Here is a 15294-nt window from a genome sequence, read left to right as displayed (position 1 = left end):
ATTCTAAGGTCCTGACTGCAATTTCCAAGCACCTGGGACAGTGTATGAACTGTCAGTGTATGAACGTAATCCAAGGACAGTCACTGTATATTAAGTGACAGTTATTACACTTGAGTGTACACTTTTTTCAGCTAGAAGTGCATAAACCAAATTAAATATTACAAGTCTGCAATTTCACTGAATTAAAAAAAAAAAAAAAGATACATTTGGTTTTGACCACAGTTTCTAATCTTGGGAACTTGTAGCAGCGCTTTCCAAGTAATCCGAAGTCTGGCCGTATCCAGGTTTAAAGAAATCTGTTCTGCTTTGACTTGCAAGGGAGAACTCCAGGGAAATGTGTGAAGTGGTGAGAACTGCAAAGTCTGGACAGAACATTAGAAGAAGCATACAGCAAAAAGCGTAGCCAGAAGACTTAGGGACTGACAATGAGATTTCATACTTTCTTCCTCAGTTCTCTCCCCAGTCTTGTTATCAGCTTTCCTGGGTGATATACTCTCTCATAAAACCTAAGATTTTTGATTCTTCCTCAAGGTCAATTAAATTTTGGCAAGCTTATGCATTGTTTTCAGAAATTTGCTTGATCACTGATCTTTAAATAGGGAATTGATCCAATAATTCTTCTGTGTGCAGACCCAACACCACTTTCAAATAAAGGTTTAGGCTCTGTTCTTAGTCGAGAACGCATAACTGTTTGAAACTTGTTGTTCCCATTTTGTTTGACTGCCTGATATAAGCCTGAGAGCTTACTGCTGGTTTTCCATGACTTGAAATGCCTGTGAATTTAAATGTTTCAGCTGACCTTTTTCAGAAAATGTTTTGATTTTGTTGAAGTTTTCTGTACAGTAATATACTTTACTTGTAGAAGTAGATTTCCTCATTACTAGAAATAAGCCAACTTATGAAACATTTCCAACTGAAGCAGTACTGAAACTTGAACTTTGTAAATTACTACTGGTTATGTTGTTATAATCCTGCATATGTATTTGTTTAGGTTTGTAGGGCGGGGAGAGTTTTACATTCTGGTCATGATTAGTTTCAGTAACATAAGAATCTTTCACAGTTTTCTTTATTTTGCAGTTTTTTTGAAAAAGCAACCCTGTGCTACTGTCGCTCTTGTAAAATAACATTGTTTGAAAACCTTTATTTCAAGATTTTTCTTAGTCTTGTAACAGTCTCTCTTTTCTTCTTTTACTGTCTCTACTCTAGGCTGCTGGAGGTACCACTTCCCATCAGGTCAGCTTTTCCTATTTTAATGGATTTAATTCTCTCCTTAACAACATGGAGCTCATTAGAAAGATCTACAGTACGCTGGCTGGAAATAGAAAAGATGTGGAAGTCACTAAGGGTTGGTAGAAATGTTTGCAGTCTGGAAGTTTCCTTGGGCATTTGGTTGGGGAAGGGGGGTGGTGGAGGGGAAGACCTCATCTGTATGCTTTTAAATCAATGGGAGGGGGAGAAAGCCTGCCTCGTTAGCATTCCTTGGGACGCCACTCAGTTTTGTACACTCCTGTTGGGGTCCACCCTCCAGGTTTTTCATTTTGTTTCTGAATCAGAACAAGGTCCTAGTAAACTGGCAGTGGGGGCAGGGTAAGGAAAGTATGTAAAGATATTTAAAAGTTTAAAAAACTTCCTAGGACTCCTGCCAAATTGGCAGCCTATTAAAGTGACCTTCAAGGGTAGTTGAAGAATTCCATAAACTTGTATTGGCGGCACAGTAAGCTGATCTACAAGCTTGGAACAAGATGTTATCTGCTATATCTAACCACTTTTATGGAGAATTCCCTGTGCAATGCCAAAGTTTCATTAGTGTGGCCTACTGGGACTATGCATGAAAAGTTCTACATCTCTTAACTCCTGGGTGTTTTTTCTGTTTGCCTTTTGTTTTGTTTTTTTTTTTCCCTCTGACCCACAACTGATTGATACCGTATGTCAAATATCCTAAATCCTGCTGATAGCACTAAGCTTTAAGACCAGAGAGTTGTACTTATTTTCATGAAGGATATACCATTTAAAACATACGTTTATGTAGTGACAGGAACGCTTTTGTGGTGGGTCACTTTTATTCCCCTTCTCCTGCCCCCCACCAGCGTCTTCTACTTAATACTAAAATATAAAGCAACTCTGGAGTGCTCTGGATTACTTGTTCTGGTTTGATTAATTTTTTCTCTTCTGTATTTTTATTCTGTTGCAGAGGAGTTTGTTCTGGCAGCTCAGAAATTTGGTCAGGTTACACCCATGGAAGTTGACATCTTGTTTCAGTTAGCAGATCTGTATGAGCCACGGGGGTAAGTGGAGAATTATCATCTATCCTCCTCTCTTTCCTTTCCTCTTTCCTTCTCTGAAGGCATGGGAGGTGGTGTTGGGGAACATGAGTGTGTAGTAATGGTCACGTGCAGGTAACTTCTTGTGATCTGAAAACCCATCTCTAAGTAAATACTAAGCTGAATTAATTTCCTCAGGCGCATGACGTTAGCTGATATTGAAAGAATTGCTCCTCTGGAGGAGGGGACGTTGCCCTACAACCTGGCTGAGGCTCAGAGGCAGGTAAGAACAGAAGCCAGGTGGCGCTATTATCTGTTTCCAGTGCCAGGTAAATAGATAGCCAACCTACTTCTGTGTTGTCAGCTAAGTTGCTTTTCTCTTGTGTTCTGTAATACCTGTGAGGATTGCCTTCTTGTTAGAATTTATTTTTAACCTGTGTCAAGTCTTCTCTGTGCCCCTTTCTCTTAGGCTGCATTTTGGCACGTTAAATGTAATTTACTTTGGAAAGATAAAATGTATGAGTGTCATCCAACCATTCAGTGAATATTAGGTGTATACCTAATTAAGATGTTTATGTTTTGTGATGCTGTCGCTCTCTGTTCTTTTTAATGAGGAAAGAAGACTTCCTGCTTCCACTATCGGTGGTAAATTCAACATCTAGCCTATTAAATGGCAGCCCTTGTTCTGAACACACATGCATGTTCCTGGTTTCAGAGTATTCTCTGCCTTGCCTTATGCTCTGATGAATATCAAAATAGGAGAGATTATGTTTAGTCTACCATCACGGTTTCAGTAAAAGCATTAATATCCTCTGCATTTCCAAAAACTAAAGGATATTGACTTTCGATGGTATAACAGCAAATGAACTTCTGTTGCGTTTGAGGCAAAAATAAATAGGAGTGTTCTTTAAATGTCAAACCTGTTGATGTTTTAGTTTTAATATTATTTTAGCATATCTTATATTTTCATTGACACAAGTTTTTGTACAGATAGATTTAAAACTAACCCTCTGTTTCTCTTTCTCCCTTTCTCTGTCTCTATTTTAAGGCAGTCTTAACTTTGTGTCTTGTGAGACTAAGGGTTTTTTTGTTGGTTTTTTTTTTTTCCTGCTCTGAGTCTGTGCGGAGACGCCAGTTTGACCACAATGAGTTGATGCAGGCTACATTTTTAGGACTACCAGGCCATAAGCCAGGCCTCTGTGTGTGTGTGTACACATGCGTCTCTTTTGCTTCTCTTTCTTCTTCTCCTCCCTCCCCTACATGTGAACACCCCCACCACTTCTCCAAGACAGTATCTGGGGTGGTGGTTTTCTGTTTGTTTGAGCAGTGACTAAATGTTGACTATGCTGGGATGAATTCAAATGAGTTGGCTTCCAAAAGCTCACCATCTATTCCTAGAAGACTCCTAAAGGAGTTAAAAGCATTTGGATTGGACTGAATATCAAGTAATGTAAGTTACAATAGGTGGCAGTAAAATGTAGCCAAAAATGTGGTGGTGAAAGTAGCAGCTTCTTCAGTTTTTGCTTTGGGGCCACTGTCTTTGCTTGTATGATTTATGCCATTTCAAGAGGCTAGGACATATGAGCCTACTTACCATTTCTTCTGCGTATGTGTCCTACCTTTTCATTTTTCTGTCCAATTCCTTTTTAATGTCAGCCGCTTGATGCTGAGACTGAAAAGATTCTCAGCTACAAGGACACATTCAATTTATTTCCTGGCCAACTCCAGCTGCATTGGAATATTGACTAAAACCTAAACACATTTTCAGGAAAAAATATATCCATATTTTTATTTTGTCCTTTTATTTGTAGTGTCTTTAAAAAAGAAATTACAAAAAGTGTTAGTGAGTATAGAAGACTTAATGCCCCTGGTGAACTTCTGTTTTCCTAATTCTTTTCTTTCATTAAATAGCAATTTTAAATCTGGAGCACTTCTGAAATTTATTTTTCACTGTGTTGAATCTAGCACTTTTAGACTGTGAGCAAAATGAAATTGTGGGGGTGCTTTATGAAACCGTATTTTCCTTTAGTTAATATGTATGAACAATGCTTGCATCCTTGTTTTGATAGCTTGAGAAGCAGTAGGTACACCTGGTCTTGGCGACAGTAGAAAGAAATTCCAAACTGGAGTTGCTTTTAGCTGTAGAAAATTAATGACTTAAGATGCAATATGTGTGCCTTCATATGCACATTTGGACCATTGATTTTGGAGTTGTATAATTTTGTTGTAGTATCGGTATTTCTTTTCTTTGCTATTCCAATCTGAAGAGGCTACATTTTATGGCACTTAGAAATCAGTGGAAAAGAAATAATAATTGACAACAAAATCGTCAGTGTATTGTGGGATTTTCTCCAGGTATCTTTGTACTGATATCACGAGACGTTCTCTCGTGAAATACAATGTTCTGATTATTTTTCTTGTCTTTCCTTTTGTTTTAAATCCTGCCTTGACAGAAAGCTTCAGGCGATGTGTCTCGACCTGTTCTCATCCAGATTGCAGAATCAGCGTACAGGTTTGCCCTTGGTTCAGTTGCTGGAGGTTAGTCATGTCTGAGCAAAATAATATTCATCTTCACTGTTTGGGTTTTTTCTTCTTTTATTCTGCCCTTCTTCCCCTTCTACATTTCATTGAAGTGTGGAAGGCTTCTCAGTCTTTCCCTTGGCGCCCTGTCTAAGGGATGGGATGACTATAAGATTGAAGAGGAAGGGGTCATCTGGCCTCCAAGAGTTTTGGAATTTACGAGCCACTGGAGTCTGCAGGTGGTGTTGCTATCTGATTTGTCACCAAACCAGTTTCAGAAGAATCAGATTAATAATGAGGTAGGGCCAGGAAGTGCTTTTGGTTAAAACTGTGGGAGGTAGTTTAATGTATCCAGAATATATCATGGAGAAAAAAGATACAACAGATATTTGAGATGTAAATGTGGAAGATGACAGTTGCAGTCAAACACTGCAAATGCAAAATCATGTTTTCTTACAGTTTGATTTTTATTTGCAGCTGTTGGAGCCACTGCAGTCTACCCAATTGATTTGGTAAAAACTCGAATGCAAAACCAGCGCTCTACAGGCTCTTTTGTGGGAGAACTTATGTATAAAAACAGCTTTGATTGCTTTAAGAAAGTGCTACGTTATGAAGGTTTCTTTGGGCTGTATAGAGGTAAGTTTGAAAGGTAGTCTATACTAATGATAAGATATTAATAAGAGTTCAGTGGAACTCTGGATTTTTTAAGCCTATTTCGTTAAGACTTAAATTTTGCCTGGTTTTGTGCTTTTGCTTCTATTCTGTTATAGATGAAGGATTTGCAAACTTCTTGATAATTAAAACCTCATTGTGATGTGTCCATTTCTGTAGGACTTCCCTGTCCTTTCCTTCCTCATCTGCAACAGGGCAACAATAGCAATTTCCTACAGCAAAAATGTACTGTTGGTCAAGTTTTCATTTCCTTAGCAGTCCTTAGGACCAAGAATATTTGGTTCTCTTTAGTAGGAAGTTAGATCTTCCTTTTTTTTTTTGTTTTTTTTTGTTTGTTTCAGTGTTCTTTCTTATCTGTTTTCTTTCTATTTAAAAACAGAGGAAAGTGTGGTACCTTGTTATTAACCAGATCTCTTTTTGTGATATCTTTTGTGACTAAAAGGTCTCTCTGAAGCAGTTGCATGTGCTTCGCTAGTCATTGGGAATATTCATCTTTATCAAGTTTTATGTATACCTCTTCTTAGCTTGTCACTGTTGAGTCAGCCAGAGAGATGAGCTGGGTTTCAACCCACTTAGCTTTATATACATAACCAAAACAGCCACGTTACAAAGTTAGCTATTCCAAGCTCCCTTTGTAGGCAATGGAGAAAGCTCCAAAAGCTCATTTACTCTGTTCAGAATGTAAATCATCCTCACTTTGGGGATCTTAGGTAAGTGCCTGCAGTTAGATGGGGGCTTTTTTTTAATTATGTCCTTCTCCCAGTTATGGCACCAGTGGTGTAAGTTCAGGTAACACAGAAGCATTTATAAAGAATCGTGAACTACTGCATGAGACTGCAGTTCTGTGTCACAGAGATAAAGCAAATTATATTTCTGGTATCCCAGTTATTGAGATATCGTATCCCCCCTCTGCCACATTCATTGGGGAGGATTTGAAACTTGTGTTACTTCTGTTTTAGCCAGCCTGCTTACATACTTTTTAACTTTTGAAAATATTGATAAAGAATATTGTAATGATAGAAATTAATTGCTAGAAGCAGTTGAGTCAGGAATGAAGAACGGAGGATTTCAGTAAAATATTGTTGACCTGGCAAAGCTATATGCACCTGAAAAAAAACTTAACAGTTTATTAGACAACATGTGAAACAACATTAAAAGTAAGTGGTGTGATACTTGTGCACTCTTTAACATACAACCTGGGTTACTGGAGGTTGGCTAAGTAGCTCCTCCGCAAAATACTGACTTTTTAGTTATTTCAGCCCAATTGGAGATGGGGAGGCTCTGTTATTATCGACTGAGTTTGAGGCATTTTTTTTTGAGTAGGCCTAATAATTTAATAAAGAGTATTGACATGGTTTCTATTTTGTCATGATTTATAGCAATCAGAATCTTAAAAAGTCCCAGTTATTGGCTAAAGAACAAAATGTATTCCCTGCAAATGTATGTCTGCTTCTTCCAGGATCCTGAAAGCATAAATATGCAGAATTCCACTGTTATCTGCTTCTGTCTCATTGAAACTCTAAAGTATGATTTTTTCACCGGGAAAAACAAGCCTCAGAAATGTCATAAATGTGTATTCTTAACTCCATTTGCTTGTCATGTTTTTGGAGTGATTTTTTTCATTGCCAAATTTGGGGAACGTTAGGAACCTTCGTCAGTATAGCTTGTCTTTCTGTTCCCCATCCTCTTTACTACTTTTCAGTCTTCCAAGGTGTACTGAATAGTGAAATCTCAGACAGTTTGGTGGAGTTGAACTTCTAAACCCAGGGCAATAAACTTGTTTCTGGATTATATAGTAGAAATTGTGTGATGGCAAAGAACACCATAATTTCAGAGGTAAATTGAGACCTACGTTTCTACAGATTCTCTACTTAAAGGGCGCCCTGATTTAACTTCTCCTTTTAAAGAATCAAATAGAGAAAACTCCTTAAAATTGTGGAGCTTCCTCGGTGCGGTTCTGTAAATTCGGACTATTGCTTGATTTCTAAGGAGATCATGGTGGAGAAAGTTAAGCAACTGGGTGCAGAATTAAGGTTTCTGGTTAAGCTTGAGCGGGCAAAAAAAATTGAAAGGAACATTTTATAGATTAGTATATTCACCCAATTTAATTCAGTAAAGTTATAGCAAGAATCATCTCGTTCTAGTCTTAAATACTACACTAGGTAAGACAGACTACAGAGTACGTTACTTTTTGCTGCTCATTGGACACTGGTATTCTTTCTTACACTGTGGTGGGGGTTAAGTAAGCACGGGGATTTTTTTTCCCCACTGGAGGAGGGAGTAGTGGTAGAGTTCTCCTGCTCAGCTGAATAACGATGCAAAACCTTTTAAAAAAATTATAGTAGAAACGTTTGGAGCAGTGGTCTCTTTGTCATGCCGCGTCGCAAGAAAGCAAGCAGGAATTATAAACCCTACTCTGAACTCAGCCATTTCAGATGATATTTTTAATGCAAAGCACATATTTCAATCTGGTGAAGTGAACCGATTTTTCTTTCTTGTATCATTATTTTATTCCAAACTTGAAAAGGGCAAAACCACCATGTTCTAAACCACCATCTCAGATAAGGATAAATTACACCATCTTGTGGATATAAAGAGAGCACTAAATTTTGTTTAATGTGAATTTGATTCTAAGAATAATCAGTGTTTCCACTGAGAAGATACTTTGATTTTAAAAAAAAAACAAACAAAAAACCATGATACAAACCTCTGTAGAATGTTTGTAATACGCATTATTTGAATGCTGTGTTGTTAGATCCATTTTTTTTAAAGGCTGTACATCTGAGATAAATTTTTCATCTGTCTCTTTCTCGGCACGGCTGAAAAGAATACTCATGTTGTATACCTATAATTTACTGTTGTGTCTACATTTATACCTGAAATATGTATTTAGAAACTTACAGGTATTTATACATATGTAAATACAAGAAAATTTTGGAAGCTGTGATTTGTCAACATCTCTTCCAGCTGATGAGGTCACCTACATTTCTTAATATCATTTTAATCAGAAGTCCACCTAGCGAGTCACAGAATGCTTCACCGTCTGAAGCAGTGCATGTATTAGAGATTATTTCACCTATACTTGATAGAAATTCTATGGGAAATTTAAGTACCAGAGATAAAATGTAGCTCATGAAAAATGTTCAGTAGCGATGCTGTTAATGCCACTTCTCCTAGAGGATGAGAAAGACAGGAAATGCTGCAGAAGACTCTGTTATCTGGGATCATTAGCTGTTAAGGAACTTGTTAGTTTCGTTTCTTCCAGTGGTGCTTCTAGCACTGCAGTGACTCCAGATGCCTTCTAATCTGATTTTAATCATCCAAATTCATTATTAGTGGTGGATTCCCATGCTAATGATACAAGACCATGACAGCAGCTTTCCTCCAGAAGTATGCAATGAAGAACCATTTTTGTAGAATGGAAGTACAAGCCTATTCCTACCCCAAAGTTCTGTCAAACCACAAAATCTTCAAGAAAAACCCCACTTCCTGTCTGAGGGTGCTGTGCCTAAATAGCAACTGGTGATTAATTGTCCCATTTATTGTGTGACTCGTGTAGTAGAAAAATGTGGCTGTATTCTGTTACTGCCTTCCTATCAGATGTACGAATGGTTTCAAATATTTTACTTAGACTGAGCAACAACTCCTTCAGTCAGTGGGTTTTTCTAATATGAAGGGAAAAGCCTGTCCGTTACTTGGTGGGAAACTGAAGTTTCACTGTTGGACGTCTGAAAAAATACTTTGGCCAAATAAGATTTATTTTTTCTTTACTTGATGCCATCACCGCAGCTGGGCTGGGTGAGCTATTGCGTATATATTCACAATGTATTTAGACTGCTTTCAGAAAGTAACTTATATGATCTTGCAAAACTCTGAATGCAGCTCTCGATGCTCTCGAATATACCTCCACCTTCCCATGGAGTCCTACTACAATAGCGTGTCAAATATGAAGTAATTGCTACTAAAGACCCTTGCATATATAAAAATGGGTTGAATTACATGTTTGCTGTATACTATACTAGCAGGCTGCCTATGTGCAAAATGTTATTCTCCAATGTTATAAGAGGCATACATTTTTAAGACAGACATTTCTAAGCCTGACCTACGTCTGTGTGTGTGTCATGTTGCTGATCTGGTAATGCACAGTAACACTGAAAAATTCCCAGTGTGTCAGGATAGCCCCAACAGAAAAATGACATTTTCATATGTGTCCCTTGTCCCTTGATGTGCTTTCTTTCTTACAAAACTTATCAACTTTATCATGTTTGGAAATCTTTCAACAATGTTTCAGGGCTTCCACTAAAAGGATAAAAAAAAAAGCTAATTTAGTTTTGATAGTCATAATGTATAGAATGCACAGGTACCACTTACAGATAGCTTTATTACATAGGTGTGAAAGCAAACGAAGAGTCCCTCTACCTTCCTAAGCTGCTCGAGACAGTAGACCTAGGTGGTATCTGGCAAGGCTATAGAATGTTGCGTTAAAATTAATGCTACTTTTTTTAGAATACTGTATGCTGTCTTGCAGTCGACATAGACAGCATTATCTATAATTAAACTTCCAAAGCACTTTCATACTATACAATCATGTGTGAAGTAAACAGAGAAAGAGAAAAATGCTCTGGGTTTTCAGTTGTTCAATGGGATTTTGGGGGGGGGTTTAGTGCTGAGGTGGGGTTTTTTTGGTAATTTCTGTCTATTCTGATTAATCTTTCTCTTCTACATTGAAGTTTTATGGAAAGTTTTGAGTCATAAGAGTTCCATTCAGATTTGAGTGCAAAAGGAACGGACTAGATGAGGAAAAAATGTAGCTTGTGCCAAGATAAACATGTTTTTCCTGAGATTTTACAAGTTCCTTTTACAAATGCGAAGCCTTAGGAGCTGAAAAAGTAAAAAATGGTAAAAAGGCCATCTTCAGATCAGTCTAGTGAAATTTAATTTGATTTGTCCTGCTTAAATAGCTTCCAAAACTGGAGGTTCATACTTCCAGTTTTTTCAAGTTATATAACTTGAAAGTCATGCTACATATAGCTTAGTTGTAATAATATATGTATATATGATTTTAAAATCAAAGATCTCCAGATTCTATTGGAATTACGTATCTGTTTACAAACTTGCTCTGGTTCTACTGGGTTAGACTTGGGATCAGGTACAGTGTTTGTTAAGTAAATGGAACATCTTTTTAATCTCTGAAGAGACAAATTCATTAGCCATAATGTCTATACAAAGCCACACATATCCTGTAGAAAGATGTTCACTGAGATTAATATCATAGCACTTACAAAGAGAATTTGGTCTGTATAAGGCTAAAACTGTAAAAATCCTATCCATTTTATATCCTTGTATTTTCTTCATAGTGCTGCAGAAAATGTATTATTTAATTACATAATATTGACTGTCTTAATGGTTTTTCATTGAAGGCTGGATTCAGGTCACCTGTGCGACTAAAACCCATTCAGAAGTTCAAATTTTGAGATTTAACTTATTCTGCAGAATGTCTTTTTTTGAGCATCTGTATATGAACTTAGTGTTACTGTATTCTTTGTTTTGAGTATTCAGCCTTATGATCATAATTCAACAGGGTTGTCTTGGGTAGATGTTTGGTGAGTATATGCAATTAATTACTATTTTTGACACTTGAAAAACAAAAATGCTAATACAAGTGCAAAATTTTTAAGGCATTAGTGTATAAATATGGCTGGCCCTTCTGCTACCACAAGCCAAATGGTGCTATTCCCCGATGTCTTTTAAGGAAAAGACATCAGTAGTAACCAGTAAACTGATGGATGGTAGCAGAACGGAAGAATACACTAATCCTGCACATGTACCTTTTTCTCTTTGTTATTCTGATATTTAGCTGTTGGGAAATGCTTTTTTGCAAGTTAGCTCTTAGAGGTGGAACCTTAATTGTTGTCTCTTTCCCCAAAAATAAAACCATGGAGAGGTGCAAATGTCAGACTTTGTAGAAAGTACCCAAAGGCGCTGCCTTAGCTACTAAAGCAGAGGGGGTCTGCACCAGGAACTCTAGCCAGGGTGATTTTCTCACATTCTGAAAGGCGTCCTAATTTCATTACACTGATGAATGCTTGCAACACCACTCTGGCCCCAGGCTTAGTTGGTAAGCTCTGCATATTTTTAGGTTGCGTCATCCAAAAGTTTACAAAATACCGACCGTTCACTTCAAGCAAGTGAAGCCAACAGTCAGAGATTCCCACTTCCAGTTCTGTAGCGCATCACTTCTACCAAAATAAAATAGGAAATTCCATACCGGGGATAAAAGCAGCATAACTTCCTTTGATTTAACAACGGGTGAGCTAGCTGGCCAAAGTGCTCCAGAATGCAGTCATACATGTTTGAATGTTTTGCTTTATTTTGATTCCTGTCCCCTTGGGTCCTGCGATCTAATGACATTGTTTTTTGCCAGAAAAAGGTGCTGTGCTCGGCATTTTTTAAATGCACACATCCTGCATCTCACAAAATTAATTAGAAAGTCTTAATTTGACGATGCAGAAAATAAATGTTAGTGTAGGACGTAGTGCTGAAACATAGTTGGCAAATCTGTATTAGTGTTTAAGTGTAAAGTGAGCTAATATCACGGGTTTAAAAAAGCTAAAGTAACAAATACTTATAGGCAGTTATTCTGACTTGAAGTGGTAGCACAAAGTTTGTTCTCAAAATGGAATGTTTAAGTACTCTCATTAAATGTAATAACAGAAAATTGCTGTAAAAATTGCCGATTCTAGGTGGTGATCTTTACATATATTTGTTGATTTGTTTAGTTAATACCAAGTTACTCGATGCATTGAATTCTCTATTTCCATGTTACAGGTCTGTTACCGCAGCTATTAGGAGTAGCACCAGAGAAGGCCATAAAGCTTACTGTAAGTTTGCAAATGAATTGTTTTCACGTTTCCCCACGTTGTAAAGTCCATCTAATTACAATTAGCGCATTATGGATTTTTATCCTTCACGTGTCAGCAACATGGTAGAATGTATCCCATCATTTTTGCTTGATACAAACTAAATTACAGAAGCACAAAGCAACTGCTTCTGTCTCACTTGTGAATATTACAACTGGCATACAAGTCACATGCATATGTATATATATATATTTTCATATATATATATATATATGTACCTTTTAAGAATCTTAGGGAAAACTTATTTTTGGACTCACTCCAAAACATAACAAGCTTATTCATCTTGTTCAGCTCATCTGCTTGTTTGTAAGTAGCACAGACCTTCGGTTTCATTTCTTAACAAAAATGAATAATTATTTATTGGACTTGGAGGGCTTTTGTTTTTGTATCTCCACATGGTTCCTGCATGTTTAATTCTAGCACAACAGGAGATAATATAAGCATGTAGTGAAGTGTTGGTAAGAAAGGAATTTGTTTGCATGCATTTTTTTTCCTAAATGTTTTGCTTTTGTAATTTTGTTATTTCTTGAATGGTTTTAAGGCACTGAAGTATTTCTTATTATAACCCAATCGTAATGTATTGGTATTCCCTGATAAGTTGGTATTCACCAAAGCGAGTAGTATGCATTTTAGGAAGAGAGAGGTACTGAATGGTATTAATTGAATTACTATTGTATTAAAACTTATTATTGAACATTCTGATACTAATTTGAAATTATATCTAAATTTGTAAATGTAGCTAGCATTTCTAAAATTTTCAATAATTTTATCATTAATTTTCAGATAATGATTTTATTATTTAATTAGTGATTGTTATCTAGTTTCAATAATAAATATTTTAATTATACTGCAAATCTTTGTTGGAAAGGAAAACGTAGCTTTACAATATTTCATATAAAATCTAAGATTTGTTTGCTATCTGTTAGTGTGGTAGCTTCATGGATGTATCTGCATTTTCAGTTGCACAGAATTTGCAGCTGAGTGTTTTCTCCAACCTTTGAATTTATCAGCTTTCATAAATGTTTGTTTTTCAAGGTTAATGATTTTGTGAGAGATAAGTTTATGACTAAAGATGGCTCCGTCCCACTGGCTGCTGAAATTCTTGCTGGTGGCTGTGTAAGTATCTTTAATTTCCTTCATAGGAGATACAATAAAGTGCAGTTTGTAAGATTAACTATGTGGACTAAGGCTTCTGTTTAACCACAGATCCAGTTCAAGAGCAGACTCTACTAGAGCATCTCAGCTCTTTCCTAGATAGGCCAGCCGTTCTTGATGAAAGGGTAAACGTTTCTGTGCATCGTGCCTTTTAACTGCACTGTATAATTCTCACAGCTTAGAGTTTGTTTCCTTAATAAAGAGTGTGTCTTTATTCATGTTGGCTGGAGCTTATGGCCTGAAGAGGATTCATGCTAACCTTTCCAGAAGTTAATAATTAGTTACTACTTTGTGGCACCCACTCTGCCACGTCACTTCTTTCCTGATGTGTTATTGCGCCCACTAATTTTCACTTTTTGCAGCGATACTGGCTTTTTGAAATGGCAAAAACTACTCATGCTTCTTTGAGTTCATAGCAGACGTAGGCTGTGTAATGTTAACTCAGTGCATAATGCATTCCTGAATGTAGGCTGTATTTAAAGCCCACTAAATTTTTAAGAGTGTTTTGCTTGCACAAAGTAGTATCTTAATGAACAACTGGCATGTTACTGGGTAAATGATAATACTTCGCGGTTTGGTCTAGTTCTGTCTGTTCGTATTACAGCTTACTTTATCTGGTGTATTGATTTTGTTCAAGCAAATGTAAATACTTTAGGTAAAATGAATAGTTGTTCAAAGACCAGTGCACTTTACAGATAAAGAACACTGTTTATTTAAACCGGCTTTGATCGCTGGGGCAGAGCAATGTTGGTATATTTTCAATCCATCTTTGTTTCTGCTGTCATAAGACAGATGAGGTCACATTTTCAAGCAGCTTCTACCTGTGTCGAAAACTACAGCGAGCAGCAACTTAAAAACAAATGCTTGTGTCTTACCCTCAGTAAGGTGCGGAGATTTGTGCTGCGTGCGCTTGTAGAGAGCGCACTGCGATTACCCGAGCCTCGGGGTGCGGTGGCTCGGTGGCGTTGCAGGCTGAGAAGCCCTGGCTTTCTGTAATTCTCAGGAGATGGGGCAGGATTTGGCTGCTGTCTCACTGCTCCTTCTGTTTGATCACTGACCTGTTGTAGACTGCCAGGTAGGATCCCCTTGTTCTGTAACTTTAGGAGCATTCAGGGGAGGAAAAAAAGAAGGAGGGGGGAAGAGAAGAATGTGGGTCTCTAAAGCCCTAAATAAAAAGCATGCTGTAAATGAAGGAAAAATGCAATAAAGTGCTTGCAGAGTAAAAAGTATTTGCCCCTTACACTAATAAAATGTCTTATGAACATAGCAGCCATAGAGAATTCAGCAAAAATTTCATTTAAAATGTCATTTGATCTAGAGTTTTTATTTTTACAGACTGATGTGAATTTTTTAATGCAGTACAAAAAGCACTCTTTACAGAGACCTGTCATTCATGAGAATGCTGCAGCGAGCTTTTTGCCAGTAGCTCATTGTAAACTAAGGATCTGCTTTAAGAGATAGGTGGCTTGAGACGTGTTTTAAACGTGCTGTAAATGTTGGCTTGTCCTGTTTGGTATTTGACATAAATATGAACAATGAGATGCTGCATAAAGTTGTAGCAGTAGACGTGCGGTGGCAGAATGCCCTGAGTTTTCTTTTAACTGGAGTGCTCCACTTAAGGGCATAGTCTAGTGCCAGGTAGATAGGTTGCAACTTGTCTTTTCTGCAGGTGGTCTTTGGGTTTTTTTGTAATTTTAAACCCAATTCAGACTAGCAACAGACTTGTTACAAGCAGTGCCTAGGTTTTTGGGGTGAATTTTTCTCTC

At 37.2% G+C, this 15294-nt stretch overlaps 1 protein-coding gene across 4 annotated transcripts in view; it reads left to right on the top strand.

The window, feature by feature from the left end:
- SLC25A13 (solute carrier family 25 member 13) overlaps nt 1-15294 on the top strand; it is a 103589-nt gene that overhangs the window by 59061 nt on the left and 29234 nt on the right. For all 4 annotated transcript variants that reach the window (XM_074574727.1, XM_074574726.1, XM_074574725.1 and 1 more), the window contains 7 exons: nt 1207-1345; nt 2192-2285; nt 2460-2544; nt 4715-4799; nt 5259-5417; nt 12282-12334; nt 13409-13489. In XM_074574727.1, the coding sequence (XP_074430828.1) occupies nt 1207-1345; nt 2192-2285; nt 2460-2544; nt 4715-4799; nt 5259-5417; nt 12282-12334; nt 13409-13489 (696 nt within the window). The remainder of the gene's footprint in view (nt 1-1206; nt 1346-2191; nt 2286-2459; nt 2545-4714; nt 4800-5258; nt 5418-12281; nt 12335-13408; nt 13490-15294) is intronic.

The sequence above is a fragment of the Larus michahellis genome, chromosome 2 (genome assembly GCF_964199755.1).
Source record: "Larus michahellis chromosome 2, bLarMic1.1, whole genome shotgun sequence".
Lineage (NCBI taxonomy): Eukaryota > Metazoa > Chordata > Aves > Charadriiformes > Laridae > Larus > Larus michahellis.
Note: the sequence above shows the minus strand (reverse complement) of the source record. Positions and strands in the feature narration are given on the sequence as shown.